The sequence below is a fragment of the Neopelma chrysocephalum genome, unplaced genomic scaffold (genome assembly GCF_003984885.1).
Source record: "Neopelma chrysocephalum unplaced genomic scaffold, ASM398488v2 Primary Assembly neopelma1_159, whole genome shotgun sequence".
NCBI classification, from domain to species: Eukaryota; Metazoa; Chordata; class Aves; order Passeriformes; family Pipridae; genus Neopelma; species Neopelma chrysocephalum.
Genome location: NW_020897821.1, coordinates 1204442 through 1224805, shown reverse-complemented (window position 1 = coordinate 1224805; position 20364 = coordinate 1204442). Strand labels below are relative to the sequence as shown.

The following is a 20364-nucleotide window of genomic DNA, read 5'->3' as shown; positions in this document are numbered from 1 at the left end:
CCGGGATGAGGTTCCCGGGGATGGGATTCCGGGGATGGGATTCCCGGTGTTCTCGGCGGCTCCGCCCCCCGCACGTGACGCCGCCGTGCCCCGCGCGGCCACCGTCGGGCAAGATGGCGGCGGGCAGCGACAGCGAGGAGGAGGAGGACCTGGTGAGCTACGGAGCCGCGCTGCAGCCCCTGCAGGAGGGTAAGGACCCTCCCTGCCCCTCCGGGCCTTGTGGCGAGCGCTGCGGAGCGGCCCCGCGGGAGGCGCTGCTGTCCCGCAGGGCAGGGCCCGCGCTGCCCGGGCCGGTTCGCGGCCGGAGGTGCCGCGGCCTTGGCTGTGGGAGCTGTGGCGTGTGGGCCCTGCGCAGACCCGCCTCCCCTTCCTCCCCTGCCTCTCCTGCCTCCTCTTCCTCCCCCTGCCGCGGCAGCCGTGCTGGCCTGCAAAAAGGTCTGGCTCGGCCTGGGGACGGAGCGGGGAAAGGCCCTGCCGGCACCACACCGGCTGTGCGGGGCTGGGCTGTCCCTGCTCTGCGTGGAGCTGGGGGCCAGCCTTTCCTTCTGTCCTTTCCCTAAGCCTCAAAAAAAGAGAAGAAAATAGAGATCAAGTGTAACACTTCAAGTGCACGCAGTTATGCTAATGTGATCGTCCTACACTTGTATTCGCATATTCACCTTAAATGTCGTATATTCACTAGTCCAAGGACTAACTATGGCTGTGAGTCCCAAGTCTGTGCCACTTTATGCAAGAAATACTGCTTAAAAGGTGTAAATGTTCATGTCAAAGTCTGTAGCTTTTGTGGTTCATTTCAGTTTTGGACACTTCTGGTGTGTCATTTCTCAAGCAGTTACTGAAGTGATGAAATCCTCTCACAGGGTCTCGCGTATCTAAAAACTGAAAGTGTCCTTTCACAGGAAAAGAACATTGTTCTCAGAACTTATCAGAGTTAAGGGGTTTGATGTGAACACAAAGCTTTTCCTTTAACAATGTGCATCAGCAGTGTATACAAATAGTTATAGTGGAGAGGAAATAGATGTAAACTGATGCTTTCTACTTCAGGGTGGCCACTGTTTGATCCAGTTCTTACTTGCAAGGAAGAAATGGCTTCTGGAGGGAGGGGAGGGTCGCTTCTTCACGCAGTGTTGTGTCTTATTTTCTGATGTATTTGGTTGTAGGTGAACGAATTAAAAAGCCAGTTCCTCTTCAAGAACAGACTGTTAAAGATGCCAAGGGGCGATATCAGCGTTTCCATGGAGCCTTTACTGGTGGCTTTTCTGCTGGTTACTTTAACACCGTTGGCACAAAGGAAGGTTGGATGTTTTTCTGTCTTCTGGGAAGCATTAAATTGAGTACTGTAGTTTGATGTTAGTGAAAACAAACTAACTGTTGTTAAGCATTTTTTTTCCCCTGCTATTCCTTACACTGTAAATAGTTGGAACAGTGTTGCTGAAGTTATTTCCCCCTGAGTTTTTGGACTGCAATTTTACAAGTGTTCCTTTGGTGTATCCTTAAGGTGTAAGGTTGAAATGTTTGAATTGTTTTCAAATACTGTGCTGCCTTAAGTACCTCATTAAATATTTACCTTCTTTAAAGGATGGACACCCTCAGCTTTTGTCTCATCACGCCAGAAGAGAGCAGACAGAACCGTTCTTGGACCAGAAGACTTCATGGATGAAGAGGTACATTTGGAAAGGAATAGAAAACTTTTGTAAATAGTTTCCATGACAGCAGGTTTTTCAGGCCATAAAATTTTCTGAAGAACTTAAATAGCAAAAATTGAAGTAACTTTAAAAGTATTGCTTGTAATGGAGTGTTATAGTGCTAGGTCATAAAGTCTGTTTGATAGGTTCACTTAAGAAGCTCCTGTAATGTTAATATTAAAAAATAAAACCAGAACTGAGCCCTTTCACTTTATCAGGAAAGGCAAACACTTCTAAAGCTGTTTAAAATATGTCTATTCAAATTATTCAAAAAACAAGTGTATAAACAGCTCAAGAAAATTAACCGATATGAAGGTCATATCCCTTTCCTTTAGTATTACAGTAAGTAAGAATTTGAGGGGTGTTTAATTTTCTTTTTGCATTTTGTGTGTATTTTCCAGGATCTTAGTGAATTTGGGATAGCACCAAAAGATATTACAACCACAGATGATTTTGCATCCAAAACTAAAGACAGAATAAAAGAGAAAGCCAGACAGATTGCAGGAGTAGTTGCTGCCATTCCAGGAACCACGGCATTTGATGATTTAATAGGACCCTCTAAGTAAGTGAATTTACATAAAGATTAGCCAAACAATTCCTTTTACTTGGAAGTGTTGTGTTGGTTAGAAAAGTAACTTTTGACCACAGTAATCTGCAAAAGAGACTGGAAGATCTGCAGTGTTGCACTTCCTAAGTGGCCTCCACCTGGATTTCTGTTTTGAATGTGCAGACCTGTACCAGGTAAACACTTTCAACTGGCATGCAGTGTGTGTGAAAACATTGATACATTCAGATTTGATTTTGGCTGGGGTATAAAAGCAGAAGTTCAAATGTTATGTATGTACCTGGTTGATCAATAAATAGTAAAAGTGTTGTTTGAAGTAATTTTGGGGTTTTGTTTTCTTTTGTTTTCTTCTTAGAATAACAGTTGGAGTTGAACTGTTACGAAAAATGGGCTGGAAAGAAGGACAAGGAATTGGACCACGAGTCAAAAGAAAGCCATGCAGGCAGAAACCTGGTAAGTTCAGTGAAGTTCCTGAGCTCCTTGGTAGAAAGTTAACATTCACAGACAGATTAGAAACTTAATTTTAAAACCTCCTTTTATTAATTTAATATGATGCTCTGATGTCTCTTACAGATCCTACAGTGAAAATATATGGTTGTGCCTTACCACCTGGACTGTCTGAGGGTTCTGAGGTATTAAACAAGCAAAAGTTGTTTGTTGACTTATGTAAGAATGTGTGTTAGCACAGTAAAAAACTCCTGTAACTTCTTTAATGTCTTTGAAAGTATTTTAAAATGTAGTTTCAAGTCTTCTTAAAAGCATTCATGCTTACTGTGCTTAATGTGAAGAAAGGTTTTAGTGTAACTAAATTTCTTCTTAAGCAGGTGTAGTTCATATATAATTTAGGAATTGCAGACTTTCCTAGGCTCATGTTAACTGAATGGTGTAAAAGCTCAACATACAGCACTTTTAATCATATTTTCTCCTGTAAACTTTTATTTTGTACAAGGAGGAAGAGGATGAATACCAACCAGAGAATGTGACCTTTGCCCCAAAAGATGTAATGCCTGTAGATTTGACTCCAAAAGAGAATGTCCATGGACTTGGCTATAAGGGTTTGGATCCCTCACAAGCTTTGTTTGGTGTGTCTGGAAGAGAACACCTGAATCTTTTCACAGGTGGTTCTGAAGAGACAAGCAATTTACTTGGGGATCTGACACATAGTAAAGGAAGAAAACTGGGTATTACAGGTCAGGTAAGGACAATTTTTAATGCATTTTATGATTAGTGCAGTAAAATATAAATAAATTTTGGGGGTTTTTTTAAGTGAAAAGCTCCTTGTAATTGCAGGGTTATTGTGAGAAATCTTAAGTGTGGATTGACAGTTCTTTAAAACTTGTTTTGAAGATGTGGAAAAATCCTTAGAACTTTCAAATGCCTTCACTTATCAATATTGTTAAAGACAACTATGCAAAATACCTGACTCTGAGTAGCTGGATGGAGAAAAGTCTTGTGTTACTTTGGTTAGAGAAAGTTTATATTCAGTATGGTTTTAGTTGACATTTTTTTGTCTGTTTTGCTTTCAGTACTGCTGTGTCTGTTAGCTAGAGAGGTTTTGTGTTGCTCCATGCTATTTGTAGTTCTTATCTGGAAGCACGGTCAGTTTACATTTCTGGGAATTCTCCTTGCTTCATTTCCATGCCAACTGACAATTTTTTTTCCCTTTTGAGAACTTAACCCGGTCTTAGACAGATTGCAAATGTTATTTTGTGTAATTAGTCTGCTGTCCTCATCCTGTACAGATCAAACTTGCTTGCCAGGGGAATGGAATATGTTTGCTTTTGTGTTCAGTGAGGTGGGGTTTTTTTTTCCACCTCACTTCTTGGGGTGAAGCTGTACATTTTTCCCAGTGTATATGTATATATACACTCCACATCTTATATAGATGAGTAGATATACATGTGGAAGTGTTCTGATATGTGACTTTAAAGTATTTGTATATTTCTGAGCTTTCATTTATATTTAAAATATATTTTAGGCTTTTGGTGTGGGAGCTTTAGAGGAAGAAGACGATGATATTTATGCAACAGACACACTGTCAAAGTATGATACAGTTCTAAAAGATGAGGAACCTGGGGATGGCTTGTATGGCTGGACAGCACCAAAGCAGTATAAATCCAAAAAAAGTAAGAACTGTGGATCTATCTCAACACCTAATGTAATTTGGGGGAAAAAATAGCATAATGTAGTCTCTATTTGCCAGATAGTTTAGTTTTCAGCCTTGATATCTGAAACTTGAACTAGTCTTCCTTCTGTATTTTAGTGTCCAAATACAGAAATAATTTCTGAAGTCCTCCACTAAACCCAATGTTGGTTAAACCTCCAAATTATATTTTCAAAATATCTGCTGCTTCAGTTCCACTGCAGGAAACAAGTGACTGTGAACCATGTTTACAAAATACTACCCCATACTTGCAAAGAGAATTTTTTTACTGGTACTTCTGTATTTCAAATAATTTTGGTGAGTTTTATTTTGATACCACTTTGGTTTTGCTGCAGCTTTTAAGTGCTTGAAATACTGCAGTGATTTCTAGAGTGTCTGCTCACGTTTATTGTGCACATTAATGGCACTGATGGTGTGACCTGTTCACAGTAGTGACACTGTGGCTTCACTACAAGCCATATTCACCTCCCAACAGTCACTGGTAGTAGTTTTTTAGCTGTATAATACTAATCCAGAATCCCTTAATTTTAAATGAAAGGCAGTGAAGACAAGAAACTACAATTATGTCCTCTAACAAATGGAAAATATTCAGAAAAAAAAACCCTTTTTGCCTAACATACATGTTTAGATATTTACCAACTCTGTGGTCACTTTGTAGGGCCTGAAAGAGAATTTAAATATATAGGCAAAATCTTGGATGGTTTTTCCTTGGCATCAAAATCATCAATTCCAATCAAGGTAAGCAGATAATGATAGTTTTTGTATTAAGAATAACATCAAGAAATTGTCATGTGAGCTGTGTGGACTTTACTGCTGCTCTGTGTTTTTTCTGTTCTTAGAAATGAGTGTTCTGATCAGCAGTAAAGATTGATAAGTGAGCAAAATCATAGCATTGGGGCTGTTCAATAGAAACCAAAAATCTGTCAGACTCCTTAAGGAATTTAAACTTTACCTGTGGCACTGGCTTTGAACAAATGCTTCCCACACTGTGTACTGTTATTTGCCATAAAGTTGGAGGAATGGTTTCATTTGACTTCAAAATAAGAAAATTGCATCTTCTGCTCCTGGATCTTTCAAATGTAAAATTCAGTTTATTTGTTAGTCCTGTTCTCAGGTTTGTATCATTTATGCCATATATATTCACATAAATTAGGATGACAAACAGAACTGTATGACATGGTCCTCTTTCTAAGGAGGAATATTTGTGTGGTGTATAAAATTGCACTGCATAGGGAGCACAGGGATAACCTTTGAAGTAACAGCCTGAATGAAGAATATGGGGGAAAAACACCTTGAAAGACATTAAAATACAGTAAGCACACAAGTACTCAGTAGTACAATTAATTGATTAAATCAAGTGACTTTAGTTTAAAAAAAAAAAACAACAAAAACAAGAAAAAAGCAATACCAAGATCATTTTCTCAAACAGAAACAGTGCAAATTAAGACTCCTGTTAAGTTTTTTTGTTGCTTGATGTGCTTATTTTCCTATTTTTTCACAGTCATTACGTATTGTCAATGTTTGTTCCCAGAGTTTGTGTTGCAATACCAGTTACTGACTAGGTCTAAAAGAATCAGTAGCTTGTAGTATGTAAATTGAGGAATTTTTTAGGATGTAAGTTGAGGAATTTTTTTAGGATGTAAGTTGAGGAATTTTTTAGGATGTAAGTTGAGGAATTTTTTAGGATGTAAGTTGAGGAATTTTTAGGATGTAAGTTGAGGAATTTTTTAGGATGTAAGTTGAGGAATTTTTAGGTTGAGCTGCCTTTTTCTGAAGCACGTTCGTAAGTGTTAAATACAAAGTCGTCTCTCTCTCTCTGAGTGGAATTTTTTGTTCTGTGGCCCCAAAGATTTACCCACCACCTCACCTGCCCCGAAATTACAGACCATTCCATTACTTTCGACCTGTGATAGCAGCTGGGAAAGAAAACTCCCATTTACAGAAGGCTTTGGAGGAATCCACCGGGAAGCTCGGGAGTGATCCAGGGCAGCAGAGCAGGCACGCTTTGGATGCAGCTCAGAGGAGGGAACTGCTGGGAGAGACTGAAAGGCTGAAAGGTACTGAGATATGTGACCACACCTTTGCTTGTGTAACAGTAAAAACTGGCCTTGAACACTTATATTCTAATATAAACATACCAAATCTAGTTCCCATAGCTGGAATGCCATTCCAGTGCTCGGTTTCATCTCAACATTTGAATTGTTGGCATAGCTGGCTGTATTTTCATTTACTTAAATATTTTAAAGGCAAAAAGTATGTGTTGGATTGTGTTTTGTTGTGCTTGGTTGGGTTTTCCTGTGTCCTTTTATGAATGTAGGAGGCTCTGAGGATTTTTTCTGTAAAATGAAGTTTCACTGAAATACATTCAAATATGTAACTGTGCCTCACATTTGTGTCTACAATAGTGAACTTTATAAAGTTATATGTAAATATGTGGTAAATAGCATAAAAGATTTATTAGTGGCCAAGTTTTATTTAATTATTTATTAATTATATATGCATTATATGTCCACCACGAGTTCTCTTCCTGAATTCCACAGTGCCTTGAGGTGAGTTCTTCAGTGCTGTGATTTTTCTGTAAGGCATTATTTATTAAAATTGCCAGTCTCTGCAATTTTATTTTTTATTTCTGCTTAAGAGCATTTTCTCTGAATGTATACCCATAGTGATAGGGCTTTTTCCTCCACTAAAGTGGAAGAAATAGTTCTAGGAATTTTTCATTTCTGTTTTACTGCTTTTTTCTGCTTTAGGTCCAGCTCCTTCTGTTTTGGAATATCTGTCTGAGAAAGACAGGGAAAGACTCAAAGAAGTGAAGCAAGCATCTGAACAACAAATGAAAGCAAAACCAGTGGCTCAGCAGTCACAAAACAGATTCCAGCCAGCCCCCCCAGAGGATGCTTCTCCCAAATGGCAAATGCTGTTGGGGGGGCAGTTGGCAAATGCTGGTTCTAGTGACTTCAAACCGTTTGCAAGAAATCCAGAAAAACAAAAAAGATACGAAAATTTTGTGAAAAGTCTTAAACAAGGAGAAAAAGGTAAAATATTTCTTGATTAATTATTTTCTTTTTTTTTTCCCCCCTTCCTTTTTTGGTTCCGGTGCATTATATGTCCACTGTGAGTTCTCTTCCTGAATTCCACAGTGCCTTGAGGTGAGTTCTTCAGTGCTGTGATTTTTCTGTAAGGCATACAAAGCTGAAGCAGATCTAGGGAGTTCCTCAGCAGCCTGTGAATATAGATTGCCTTAAAATTATAAAAAAAAAAAAAAAAGGGGTTGGTTTGTTTTTCAAATTTTTAAGTACAAAGGGGCCATTGGAGAAGAAGAAAATGGGCACCAGCAAAATGTCATGGAGGAAAGCATATAGTGACAGATAGAAAACCTGGGTTTGTTATTTTAGTTGTGGTTTGGTTTTTGGCTTTTTTTGAATAGTCCTTTTCATTCTATCAAAAAAACATTTCCTGGTAAGTAGCCTCCTCTGGTTATCACAGTGGGACAGATTACTTGAGCTTTGAACCCGAAGTTCCTCTGTTCAGGACTGGGATTTTCCCTGTGTAAAATTGAGTACCCTCAATTATGACTGTTATGGCTGTAAATGCCTCCTTAGTAATAATGATGAAAGTGCAGGAATATTTAAATAACTGGAATGAATAAAGTTTTCCTGTAAGAGTGTTTGCTTGGCTGGTGTTATTTCCTCTTCCTTCTGGGAGAAAAAGTGAACCTGCTGCTGTAAACAGGGTCTTTATTGTTTATATAAAAACTTGTGTCCAAACTCTGTATTTATCAGTGGGCACTTTATACACCAGAAAGCCCCTTGAAGTTACCAAAGCCTAGCCAGGCTTACTCCTTGGTTAACTCTGTTGTGTGTTTTAGTTATTTGATAAATCTTTGCATTATACTTTTTGTTTTTAAACACATTAAGTATTCTGAACATTCCTTAGAGGGCAGAGACTAAGGAGTCAGGTTTGCAGGCAAAATTATTTAAAATATCTATTTTGCATTTGGCAAATGCCGTCTTGAAAAACTACCTCCATTTATCAAGGATTAACACAGTTGAGATTAATACTGTCCTTAAGCTAAATACTCATTAAATACTTGCAAGGATGTTTGCTTATGATCTTATTGTTTCAGAAGTGTTGGAGCTCATAAGCTGTAACCTGTGCTGAGCATTTCTCTCCTGGTCTCACAGCAGATGCACTGGAGCGTTTTTTAGACCCAAATATGACGGAATGGGAGCGGGGAAGGGAGCAGGAGGAGTTCATCCGTGCAGCCACGTTCTACAGAGCCTCCAATTCCACCCTCTCAGCCAGGTTCACACGGGCCAAGTATGAAGATGATGTTGACAAAGTCGAAGTTCCTCGAGACCAAGAGGTATCTGTTGTTCTTTTTGATACTCTGGAGCTGCAGTTGCTGCCTCAATCCTGACTTTCTCCTTCTTTAAAACCCTTCTGTAGATTTGTCACTGTTTTGTTGCCCTTCTGTTGAACCAGCTTTTTGTGTTCAAACATTCAAACACCAAAAGGTGTTGCCCACCTTTTGAAAACACTCACTGCATGCAGAATACTGATTTGTTAAACAGCACTTAAATATTATGTTTCTATCTCATTTTAAGTCTTAGAACAGTAATAGTTCAGTAAGTTGTGACTTATCTAGCAGCTGTAAATGTTTGACTTTTTCAGAATGATCTTGATGATAAGGAAACAGCTGTGAAGATGAAGATGTTTGGCAAACTCACAAGAGACAAGTTTGAGTGGCACCCTGATAAGCTGCTGTGTAAAAGATTTAACGTCCGTGATCCGTACCCTGAGTAAGATAATTGATATTTATGTTTTTATATTGGAAAATTCTCAGTTTTTCATTTGCTGATGGAAAATCTGGCTTGGTGTTTTCTTCTTGTGTCATAATGTGATACAGAACTGCCAATATTTGCATCATGAAACATGGTGACCTCTGACAAAACAGCATGCATTTGAAGGACTGCTGTAGGTGTTTCAGCTTCTTGTAGATAATTTGAGGCCTTTTGTGTGTTGAAAGCAATAACCAACAAACATTTTTATTTCCCTCTAGTTCTTCCATAGTTGGTTTACCAAAAGTGAAAAGAGACAAGTATTCTGTGTTTAATTTCTTGACTGTCCCTGAGCCCACCACGTCTGCACCTCAAGCAACAAACAAACAAATCCAAGAGAATAACAGCCTCAACAGTAAGTTTGTTGTTACTTTATTAATTTAACTATAAACAAGATAATAGTACAGAAAAAGCATCTTTTTTAATTGAAAAAAACCCTACAACTTTTTTTAATTAAAAACCCTAAATAAAGAAATTGAAAGAAAATTTCAGTGACATAAAAACCGAAGTCAGTGATATAATGCTAATTTCTTTTACCTAGAAGATTTTTATAGGTTGAATATTCATTAGAAAGATTTAAAAAATGTCAAACTGAAGAAGCAGAGTAATCAAACAGACCATGAAATGCAGGATAATTTGGCATGCAACTAATTTGAATGTTTTGGATGTTTTAGAACCAAAGAAACCTTCAAGGTGGGATGTGTCAGATAAAGAGAAGGAGAAAAAAGATTCTATCAGTGAATTCATTAGTCTTGCTAGATCAAAAGCTGATGTTCAGCAGCAGCCACCAGTGCCAGCAACTGAAAAATGTGCAACTGGGCCAAGTGAAACTCCTCCCACTGAGGTGAGTTTACGAGGTTTGAACCTTGTCAACCCAGAAATAAGATTGGATAATACATGAATTGATTTAATACAGATCAGTTTGCTCAAGAGCCAACTCAAGAGCAGAGGCATGAGATAGTACTTTGAAGAATTTTGAGATTATAACTCTGAGATGTAAAATGTTTGCAGCTGACAAGGACAGCAGGTTAGACTGTACTTGAAGTAGCAGCTTAAGAGGAGAAAAAATGTCGTTCAGCAGACTGGGAACTAAATTCAGTCACCCTCAGTCTGCTCAGAGGCAGAATGGAGGAGGGTGCATATTCTGGGGAGAAAGGTGATATTTTCCTTTTGCTTAAATTTAGTATTATATAACTGAAGTTTGAAATAAAGAATTAGATCCCCAAATATTACAAATTCTGTTTTCAACTGTGTAGCACAATCTGCACTCCCATTTACAGGACACTGGCTTAGTTTCACAGTGTTTCACACCTTTACTGGTTTGGTTCCTCAGGTTGTGTGTTCCACAGCTATTGTGATATCTGTAAATATCTGTAAATATGAAGTTGTGCCTTACCAGAGAGAGATTGTTACTTTCTTTAGTGTTTAAATGCAGTTTGTTCTTGCTGTTTAGCAGGGAGCTAAGGAAGGAAAGGATCAGGAAGAAGAAAGCAAACGACCACCCATGGATTTATTTAAGGCCATCTTTGTGAGTTCTTCAGATGAAAAATCATCTTCCTCTGAAGAAGAGAGTGATGAGGAACAGCAACCAACGACTTCAGTAACAGAGTCAGAAACCACGAAGCAAGTTGATAAACCAGACAGTTCTTCCTCTAATGTACAAGGTAGTACCTAATGGATGTTCATTTTTATGCAACATAAAATAAATACCTTGTAAAAGATAAACTTATGAATCACATACTCTAGGACTGCACTCCTGTGCAGATCATCTGGAATTGGTGGGACTGGGCATGTAGAAAATGTGAATAATGCAGGACTGAATAAGGCCTTGCATGTTATAGTGTTATTTATGTTGCCATTTGTCTTGTGTAGATTTTACAAGCGAAGTGCCCTGTGGAATATGCTTGTTAAACAGTGAGGGGAAGAAAACATCTAGTGCTAGAGCATACTTAAAATGGAAATACTTTGTTCACTTCCTGTCACAATTGGTTCTATTAACATTTAACTTTTAGCGTTTATTAACTTTATGAATCTCGTGGAGTTTTCTTTTCGTTCTAAGTAATGGAAAAATATTTCTCTGTTGAAAAATAGAAGCAAACAAATGCACTGATATTATTCAATAATTGTGTAGTGTAAAAGGCAAACTTTGATTTAAAGGAGAAAAAAACCCCACAGTACATTGGCATGTTTCAGAATTCCAGCTGTCCAGTTAGCCAGAGCATCCATAGAGGTACAGGATTGCTTTCTTAAAGGTTTTTAGAAAGCCTCCTTTAACTTTCTTCCTGGAAAAAGTGTTTTCTTATTTTCCTTTCAAATATAGAATTCTTTGGCTTTTTTCATAGAGAGTGTGGCTGCTACAGCTGATCCTGGCACTTCTTCGTTGTCTGCTTCAAAGCAGGAACTGGATGCAGCAGAGGAATTTGGACCAAAATTGCCTCCAGCTTTTTCTTCTGGTGGGTTCTGTAAGCTTTTAGAGTGTAAATTCTGCACATTTAGTGACATAATTTAAACACAAAGGCATTTAATTACAACAGGGATGTTGCAGTTAGGATTTTTAGACATTTCATTTCCATTTTAAAGCTTAGGAGTTTCGTTTGTTTGTTTTAACTATCCTGTTAGGTAATAATCAAATTACTTTTTTTGTCCTTTTTTTTTACTGTTTATGCATTTGCTTTGTGCTTTAGGTGCTACTTGGCAAGAGCAAACAGTGGTGCCAGCAAGCTTTCCTGGGCCTAGTAGGAAAGAAAAGCATAGGAAAACAAGAGAGAAACACAAGACAAAGAAAGAACATAAACGCAAAAAAGAAAAGGTATTTTATTTAAATAAACAGTTTGTTGATTCTTTGATCTGCCAGTCACAATTTTTTTATTATTTATGCCAGGTTGCAGGAAATACATATACTGGGGATAGAATTTAAGCAAGAGAATTTCTTGGGTGTTTTGAAACCAGGAAGTTATCCCACTGTGGTGCTGCTTTTTCCATATATACAACGTGGCTACAGACACAATACTGTGGGTGGTTTCATGTTGTGTGCTGGAGGTGTCAGGCATGTTCTGGGAACTGCATTATAATTCTTGGTTTATATACAAATAATAGTAATGAAACTTCTGTTTTAAAGGGAGTTGAGTGCTTAGATGAAATGAAGGGTCTTGGTTTATATTTTCTTTAGCTCAGTCTGAGCAGTGGAAAAGAGTCCCTGGTAATTGTTCTGTTTCAGTCAGAGTCTACACTGAAATCAACTTTTTTCTGTTGTCAACATCCAGAAAAATCCAAGTCTTTCACAAGGAAATAAGGGACTATTTCTCTTCTTTTTTACAGAAAAAGAAACATAAGAAGCAGAAAAACAAAGGAAAACACAAGAATAAAAAATCAGAAAAAGACAGCAGCTCGGATACGACAGAGAGCAGTGACAGCCTCAGTGATATGGATACCACAGGCTTGTCACCCAAAGAACTTCTAAGAAGGTAAACAAAAAGGTTACTTAAACACTTGCAAATTTTGCAGTGAGTAACTAAAACACCAATTTATGAGCTGTTAAATGCTGCTCACTTCGGTGAGGAAAAATTACAAAAGTTAGACATCCTAATCTAGAGGGTAATTAATTTAAGGATAGAGACCTCTTAAGGTAAAGGGCACTAAATACAGAGCCCTGTTAGTTAATGGACATTATCACTAAAGATGACTGATATTTTTGGATGGTATTTTGAATTGGAATTACAAATTGAACAAGTACAGGTAGGGATTCATATTTTCATAACTTTATCAACTTTTCTTTACCTGGAAACCTTGAAAGCAGCATTGTCTGCTAAGATTCAATTCAAATAGATCCATCTGACCTAATAGCAAAGTGGTTGGGCTCAAGGTGTGCAGTGGAATGGACATGTGCCAATGGGAAGACATGTGCCAAATGGCATTTGAATGGACTGTGCCTTCCATTCCTTTGCAACTGAGAGTCAGTTATGTACTGGTGTTTTCTTATTAGAAAACAAGCTACTGCTTGGATTTCTGAACAGCTAAAATATGTTTTTACGCATTTTGCACAAAATAGACTTCTTTGTACAAGCAGTTGTCTAAGAAATCTTCACATCTGCATGTCTCACATCACTGAGAAAATGTTTTTATCTCATATACTCAGATCTCTCTCTTAAACTAAGATTTAAGAGACTGCTCAAGTAATGAGATGTTCTTAATGTTGCATGTTACTGTTCAGAGTGACCTTTTCCTTTTTCTTTCTCCCTTTTAGATTAAAACAACTCCAGTATTGAAGAAGCCACTTGCTTCCCTCAGTACTGTGTGACTCGATCTCAAATGTTTGATCTCCTCCATGATGGTAGATCAGTGGTGTATAATGTGAAGCACTATAGATACAGTATTCATATTGAATTTCTTGGAAAGTATATGTGCATATGTTTTATTTTGTGATGTTTCATGTGTTCAAAATGTATGGATTATAGAACATTGAAAAGACCCCTTTCTGGGCAGCATAATCTGAAATACCACAGGCTCTGTTTTAATTCATTAAACAAAGCATTTTAATAAACTTTAATGTTGTTAAAGAATGGTGATCATTTTGTATGCCTAGGACCTCTAAAGTGCCAGAGAGTAAGTTTCAGTCTGAGTGAAGAAGTTAAAAACCAAAGCAATGTAAAATTTGTATTGGGTGCAGGTATTTTTAATGAAGCTAATGTAGAATTTCACATTGCAGTTTTGCAGTATCTGGCTGTGTTTAGAGTTATTTTTACCTGACCAAATTCTATATAGCATTTACTGTAACAGCTGTAAACCACTGAACTTCCATAGAATAGGCTGAGTTAGAAGGGATTCATCAGGATCATCTAGTCCAACTCCTGGCCCTGTGCAGGACATTTGTGTCATTTTGACACAAATTATTAAGGCTAATGTGCTACAAGATTAATACTATGATTAAAATCTGCCTTATTTTATGGAGTTACAAAGAAAACTGTTTATGCCACACTTCATCCCCAGTTGTCATATTGTAGAACAGAATCACAGAGAAAGGTTGGAAGGACCTCTGAGATCATCGAGTCCAACCTGTGACCCAACCCCACCTTGTCACCCAGCCCATGGCACTGATGCCACATCCAGTCTGTCCTTAAACACCTCCAGGGACGGGGACTCCACCCCCTCCCTGGGCAGCCCCTTCCACTGTCTGATCACTCTCTCTGAAAAATTTCTGCCTAATACCCAACCTAAACCTCCCCTGGGGCAGCTTGAGCCTGTTCCCTTTTGTCCTGCTACTGGTGGCCTTCAAACAGAGCCCAGCCCCCCCCCTGGGCTCCCCCCTCCTGCCAGGTGGTTGTAGAGAGTGATGAGGTCTCCCCTGAGCCTCCTCCTCTCCAGGCTGAGCCCCCCCAGCTCCCTCAGCCTCTCCTCACAGCACTTGTGCTCCAGTCCCTTCCCCAGCCTCGTTGCTCTTCTCTGGACCTGCTCCAGCCCCTCCATGTCCTTCCTCAACTGAGGGCCCAGAACTGGACACAGCACTTGAGGTGAGGCCTCACCAGTGCCCAGTCCAGGGGCAGAATCACTTCCCTGGTCCTGCTGCCACACTGTCCCTGATCCAGGCCAGGATCCATTGGCCTTCTTGGCCACCTGGACACGCTGCTGGCTCATGTTCAATATGAACTCTGAAATAATACTGACCTGCCTGATGGCAGTGGGGAGCAGCTTTGGGGACAGCTCTGCCCAGGGGCCGCTGCCACAGCCAGCCCTGGCACGAGCTGAGGGTGCAGGAGGGCTGGGGAGGGCGGGCAGGCTGGTGCAAGCCGGGCTCTGTGCCCGAGGGTGGTCACAGGGCTCTGGGCTCAGGGTTGGAAAGCTCTCGTTGCTTTGTGTGTGTCATGCACGTGGCAGCTGGGCTCTGTTAGCTCTGCTCACACCAACAGGTGTTGGACAGTCATGAGCAAACTCCCAAATGACTGAAGAGAAACCTTTTCAAAATATCTTCAACAAAATTTGTAACAGTCTTGTGTAAAATGTGTGGCCTAAGAGTTTGATGTGCTGCCCTTGGATGGACCAGAATCAAGGAAACAAGCGTTTAAAAGATTTAAGAGAGACTTGAGAGGAAGAAGAATTGGGAAAACAAACCAAACCAAACCTCCAGAAAAACAAAACTACAATCCATATCCATCAATGTTTTTTTCTCAACCAGATTTGGTAAATCTGCTCCAAGGTAGTACCAAGGAAAGAATGTGAACTTTGCTCAGGCAAGTGGAACTGAAGGTATATTCTCCTCTGGTTCCTGCTTTCGTACTCCCCCTCATGGACTAAACTGTCAAAAATAATCTCAAAGAAAACTATTGCTAAATGTTGCTCTGTTCCTTTCCAGATTGCATTTAAAATTCTGAGAGGACACAGTGATCCTGTGAGCTCCTGCCATTTTTGCTTTGAAGACACAAAAATAGTTTCATGCTCTTGTGCAGTGAAGCTCTGCATGTGTTACAAGCACAACAACAAATGAAAGAAAAAATCTTAAAGCTGAAATCAGACAAGGAGTGTTACACAGACATGAAGACCGACTGAATCATCAGAGAGCCTCCCGAGGATATTTACTGAAGTTTAAAAATAGCAGCTGTAAATGTTTTTGCAGTCACAGATAAATAGAACTATTTCATACTTCCAACACGTTCCTTGACATTAAAGAGTGTCTCTTGTAAGCATGTGTAGCATACACCGAATCAGAGCTCTAGTTCATTAATATTTTAAATCTGAAAGCTGATACACAAAGTTTGCTCTTTTTCTCTTGGAAGTTCCTTTTTCTGACTTGTTTATGGGTGGGATTCTTTGTGGAGAAAGATAAATCAGGGATCAAACAGTTGTTACCAGCGTAACCGTGGTGTTTTCATACTTGTCACTGGCTTTTTCCTTTTATTTTAATCTCAACTTCTGTTTTCTTGCTCTGCTAAGTTTTGTGTTGTTAGCTGGGATTTCCTTAAAATTCCAACCACTCTGGGCAAAGCAACGGTGAGATCTGAATAGGGGAAGTGTGGAGGTTCCAGGTGATCAAATCTAAATTAAGTCTATAAGAAGGCTTGGAGAGATACAGTTATGTGTTATGCAAGCAAATTACAATGTATCTGTGCCACGTAGATTGCAGGTCTTGAGCTCTGATGTACATTAAGCAGTCATGACTTCATCTAAGAATTGGTAATGAGTCACAGTAGTGCCTTAATGTCATAAGAATTCAAATGAAATAATTTATAAAGTGTCTAAAATGTTGGCTTCTTGCTGTGCAGTAGGTTTCTACCATAACCCAACCCTTTTTCCAGGCATAGTGAAAAAGCCCCAAAAGTGCAAGAAGTCCAGGTGATGTTCAGGTTAGCAGCTTTATGTTATCCAAGAGCTGGGGATTGCCAGCTCAAAGAAACCAAGAAGTCTGGAATGAAAAAAGTCCCAGCTCTTAATAACGAGTTCCAAAGTAAACAGACATGTGGCAGTCTTAAGCAAATATTATAGATAGGAGATATAAAAATAACTATCTCAGTGTGTTAGTCATGACATTTACAGTTTAATAACTGCCACATCGACAGTTCCTTTTGTCTCAAAGCCAGTTGATGTGATCTTTTTGGATTTCAGCAAAGCTTTCGATCCTGTCTCTCCCAGGATCCTTCTGGACAAACTGTCCAGCCCACAGCTGGATAAACACATCCTGTGCTGGGTGAGAGGCTCAGGGGTCAGGCACAGAGGGTGACAGTGACTGGGGTGACATCAGACTGTGACCTGTCACTGGTGGGGTTCCACAGGGCTCCATCCTGGGCCCTGTGCTCTCCAACATCCTCATCAATGACCTGGACTCGGGACTGGAAGGGACACGGAGCAAGTTTGCAGATGACACAGAACTGGGAGGGGCTGTTGAGTCCCTCGAGGGCCTGCAGAGAGACCTGGACAGATCCGAGGGCTGGGAATCACCAACCATGGGAAGTTCAACAAGGGGAAGTGCTGGATTCTGCCCCTGGGATGAGGCAGCCCTGGATGGACAGAGACTGGGAATGAGAGGCTGGAGAGCAGAGCCAGGAAAGGGCCCTGGGGGTGCTGGTGGTGCCAGTTGTCCCTGAGTCAGCAGTGCCCTGGCAGCCAGGAGGGACATCCCTGTCCTGGGGCATCAGGGAGGGGATTGTCCCGCTCTGCTCTGCCCTGGGGTGGCCTCACCTCAACATTGGGGCAGTTTGGGGGGACACAATGGAAGGAAGGGATTGAGCCATTGGAGAGTGTCCAAAGGAGGGACATGGAAATGGGGAAGGGCCTTGATTGGAAGCCGTGTGAGGACACTGAGGGCACTTGGTGTGTGCAGCTGGAGCAGAGGAGACTGAGGGGAGACCTCCCTGCAGTTCCAATGCCTGGGCAGGGGCAGAGGAGGGGCAGGGACTGAGCTCTGCTCTGGGGGAACCAGGGACAGCAGCCAGGGAATGGCTGGAGCTGTGTCAGGGCAGGCTCAGGTTGGATCTCAGGCAAAGGTTCTTCCCCCAGAGGCTGGTTGGGCACTGCCCAGGCTCCCCAGGGCAGTGGGCACAGCCCCAAGGCTGCCAGAGCTCCAGGAGGGTTTGGATGATGCTCTGGGGCACAGGGGGTGACTCTTGGGGATGTTCCTGTGCAGGGCCAGGGGTTGGACTGGATGACCCTTGTGGGTCCCTTCAAACTCAGCCTGTTCTGTGATTCTGTGAACTCAGAACTGGAACTCTCATTTTTCTGTCTTTAGCAAAATGCCATTCAGCTTGTCTTGCATGTAAGTGAACTGAAATCAAGACCTGAAAATAAGAAGATAATCCGTTAATTTTTTTGAAGTACAATAAATCCATGAATGTTCATTTTGCTGGAAAGGCCATAGTGTGCCACTTGCCTGAAGTGTCTAATTTCTGTTTAAGGAATTTTTGTAATCTTTATCTAAGAAAGGTTTCTTCAACACTTGTTGAGCAATACTTATTTTTCAGAATCTATCTAAAAGTATTTGCCTGAGTATTGGGGACTTTATGATGGCAAGAATTATGTAAGATGTATTAAGACATCAATCTCCTCCCCTGCAGAAACAGCTGAAGTCATTTTAGAATTCAGAGAGTGTGGTGGACTTGATCTCAGGTGGCTGGGCCAGCCCTGAGATTTTCACTTTGGGGTTCTCTTTTTTCCCCTTTGAAAGAGTGGATATCAAATGACTGAGTGCACTGAGAAAGCATTTGAAGTTCCTCGTGACAACAAACAGCATCTCTGTGGACTGACAGTCCACATATCTTTGGGAAAACAAAGATTAATAGCACATGCAGCAGACAAAGACTGGGTAAGTCTAGAAGGGCAGTTTTGACTGCAAGACTTTTTTGACTCATAAAATATAGAACAAGAACACACAGTAGCTTTGATCTGTTTTTTTTTCTTTTATCTTAGAGTCATTCCTAATGATTCTGGTGTCAGTTAGTACATTGACACACACTGAGAAAATAAGTGAAAAAGTGAAAAATGAATTTACTTTCAAGTTTTGTCTGTTATTAGGAGCTGCCAAGCGAGCAGGAGAACTTGCAATGAAAGTCCTGGTGAGGAAGCAGCTCTAGATCTGACACTTGATGTCAAGAAGGGCAGTAGTGGTCAGAAGCACAAGATTTTATTCTCATACTGAAGACACATGAAAGAACACATAATAAAGGGAGTTTAAGCTTTCAGACAGATTCTGAAACCTCTTGGTACTTACAGAAACAAAAATCTGATTGAAATAATTGGGTTAATCATGGAAATAGAAGATGGTTCACCTAGAGGAAGGTAGGATGACTGATCCCATGACATTTGGAAATGTGAGTTACTCTGCTGAATTAAACAGGAATCTTTCTGGCATCTTAAATGCATGTTGGAATACTTTGATAGATTATAGCCTCTTTTAGGGCAAAGGACTTTTTAAATTCTGCTTCTGAGTTACACAGGGCTGGAAGTCTCTCTTTGCCCTGTGTTCTGAAGGAGATATATAAATATACATCACTTGTATAAAAGAACAACATTGAATTAGCCAAAGTTCAGGGGTTGGTTTGTCAGTGAGATTTATGCCTTCAGAAAAGTTGTCTTCTGTCTGTGTTTCAGTATTCTGTGGCCTTTCCACTGAGCCTCTCATCAAATAAAAAGAAATGCATCTTGATCCAGTGTCAATCTGTGGACATAACAATTAAAATAACTGCAGCATATATTAACATTTGGTTAAGAAGGTCATGCAGTGCCTCCAGGGATACTATTTCTTCCATATTTTGTCACTAAGTCATAGATTAAATCATTTTTTATCAGACTGCAGTCTTAACTGATTCATTTTTTGATCACTGAGTAGTACACCTGCTACACTGCCTATTGCAACTGGGTTTATTTTGAAAAATTGCTGAACAGCAAGGAAAATACCTTTGTGAACAGCCCTGGAAACAACTTTCCAATCGAAAATACTGCCAGTTCATAAACTTTGTGTGGTCTTTTGCTCTAAGTGTTTCTGTTTAGGAGCAGAGATTGTGTTGGTTACAGAATTTACACACATATGGAGAAAATAAGAAGTTTTTAGTAATATGGTTGTATTTTTAGTTGTTAGAATGTTAAGGCATCAAATTTCTCAGATGAAATATATAAAAGTGAAGGTTCATGAACTTCCTAAAAATAAGAAGCCAAAATAGTACTAAAATGTTTCTCACAACTAGTGACTTTCAATATAAATATTACTTTAGATATCTGGGAATATTTTAATAAAACCACGGGAGGGAAAAAATTTTGAGCCCCCATTTAGTGGAAACCTGCCAATTTTAGTAAACTTTATTGAATAGCTTTGATGTCTAATAGAGCTTTGTGTTTGTGCAGAGCAGGGTTTGTGGTAGAGGGTTACCCAGCAACATAACCACTGAAAATCAAAAAGAACCCACTGACAAGAACACAGTCATTAAAGAAAAGACATCATAAAGGCTTTAGATTTATTCTAATGTTAGAAGTAATTAAATGTATTGTAATGATGTAATTGACTGCCTGCGCTGCAAGTTGTGTACATGACATTTTTATTATTACTTTCTCACTGAAACATAAATAATCCCTTTTTCAGCTAAGCTGTGCAGTAATTTTTGCTGTAGCCCTTAAGAACCCGTTCTGAATTAG

At 39.9% G+C, this 20364-nt stretch overlaps 1 protein-coding gene across 3 annotated transcripts; it reads left to right on the top strand.

Moving 5' to 3' along the window:
• Positions 1–66: 66 nt before the first annotated feature.
• GPATCH1 (G-patch domain containing 1) lies at positions 67–13967 on the top strand. Of its 3 annotated transcripts, none has more exons than XM_027701538.1 (20): positions 67–189; positions 1161–1295; positions 1579–1664; positions 2087–2247; positions 2606–2703; positions 2824–2882; positions 3200–3445; positions 4229–4376; positions 5073–5152; positions 6264–6471; positions 7165–7449; positions 8602–8780; positions 9089–9216; positions 9477–9610; positions 9930–10099; positions 10709–10919; positions 11598–11711; positions 11946–12064; positions 12574–12719; positions 13499–13967. In XM_027701538.1, exons 1-20 carry the CDS (start codon positions 114–116, stop codon positions 13518–13520), a joined length of 2805 nt encoding a protein of 934 aa, XP_027557339.1. In that variant the 5' UTR covers positions 67–113; the 3' UTR covers positions 13521–13967. The 3 variants fall into 3 exon arrangements, with proteins under 3 accessions (XP_027557339.1, XP_027557340.1, XP_027557338.1); XM_027701539.1 differs by having other exon boundaries at positions 8599–8780; positions 10712–10919; XM_027701537.1 differs by having other exon boundaries at positions 8599–8780.
• The last annotated feature ends 6397 nt before the right edge of the window (positions 13968–20364 follow it).

What these genes read in the sequence shown, in the direction of transcription:
- GPATCH1 (XM_027701537.1), top strand. Translation starts at nt 114, where the DNA reads ATGGCGGCGGGCAGCGACAGCGAGGAGGAGGAGGACCTGGTGAGCTAC. An exon ending in CACCGTTGGCACAAAGGAAG is followed by an intron (nt 1,296 to 1,578) that starts GTTGGATGTTTT and finishes CCTTCTTTAAAG; the next exon opens with GATGGACACCCTCAGCTTTT. An exon ending in GCCATGCAGGCAGAAACCTG is followed by an intron (nt 2,704 to 2,823) that starts GTAAGTTCAGTG and finishes TGTCTCTTACAG; the next exon opens with ATCCTACAGTGAAAATATAT.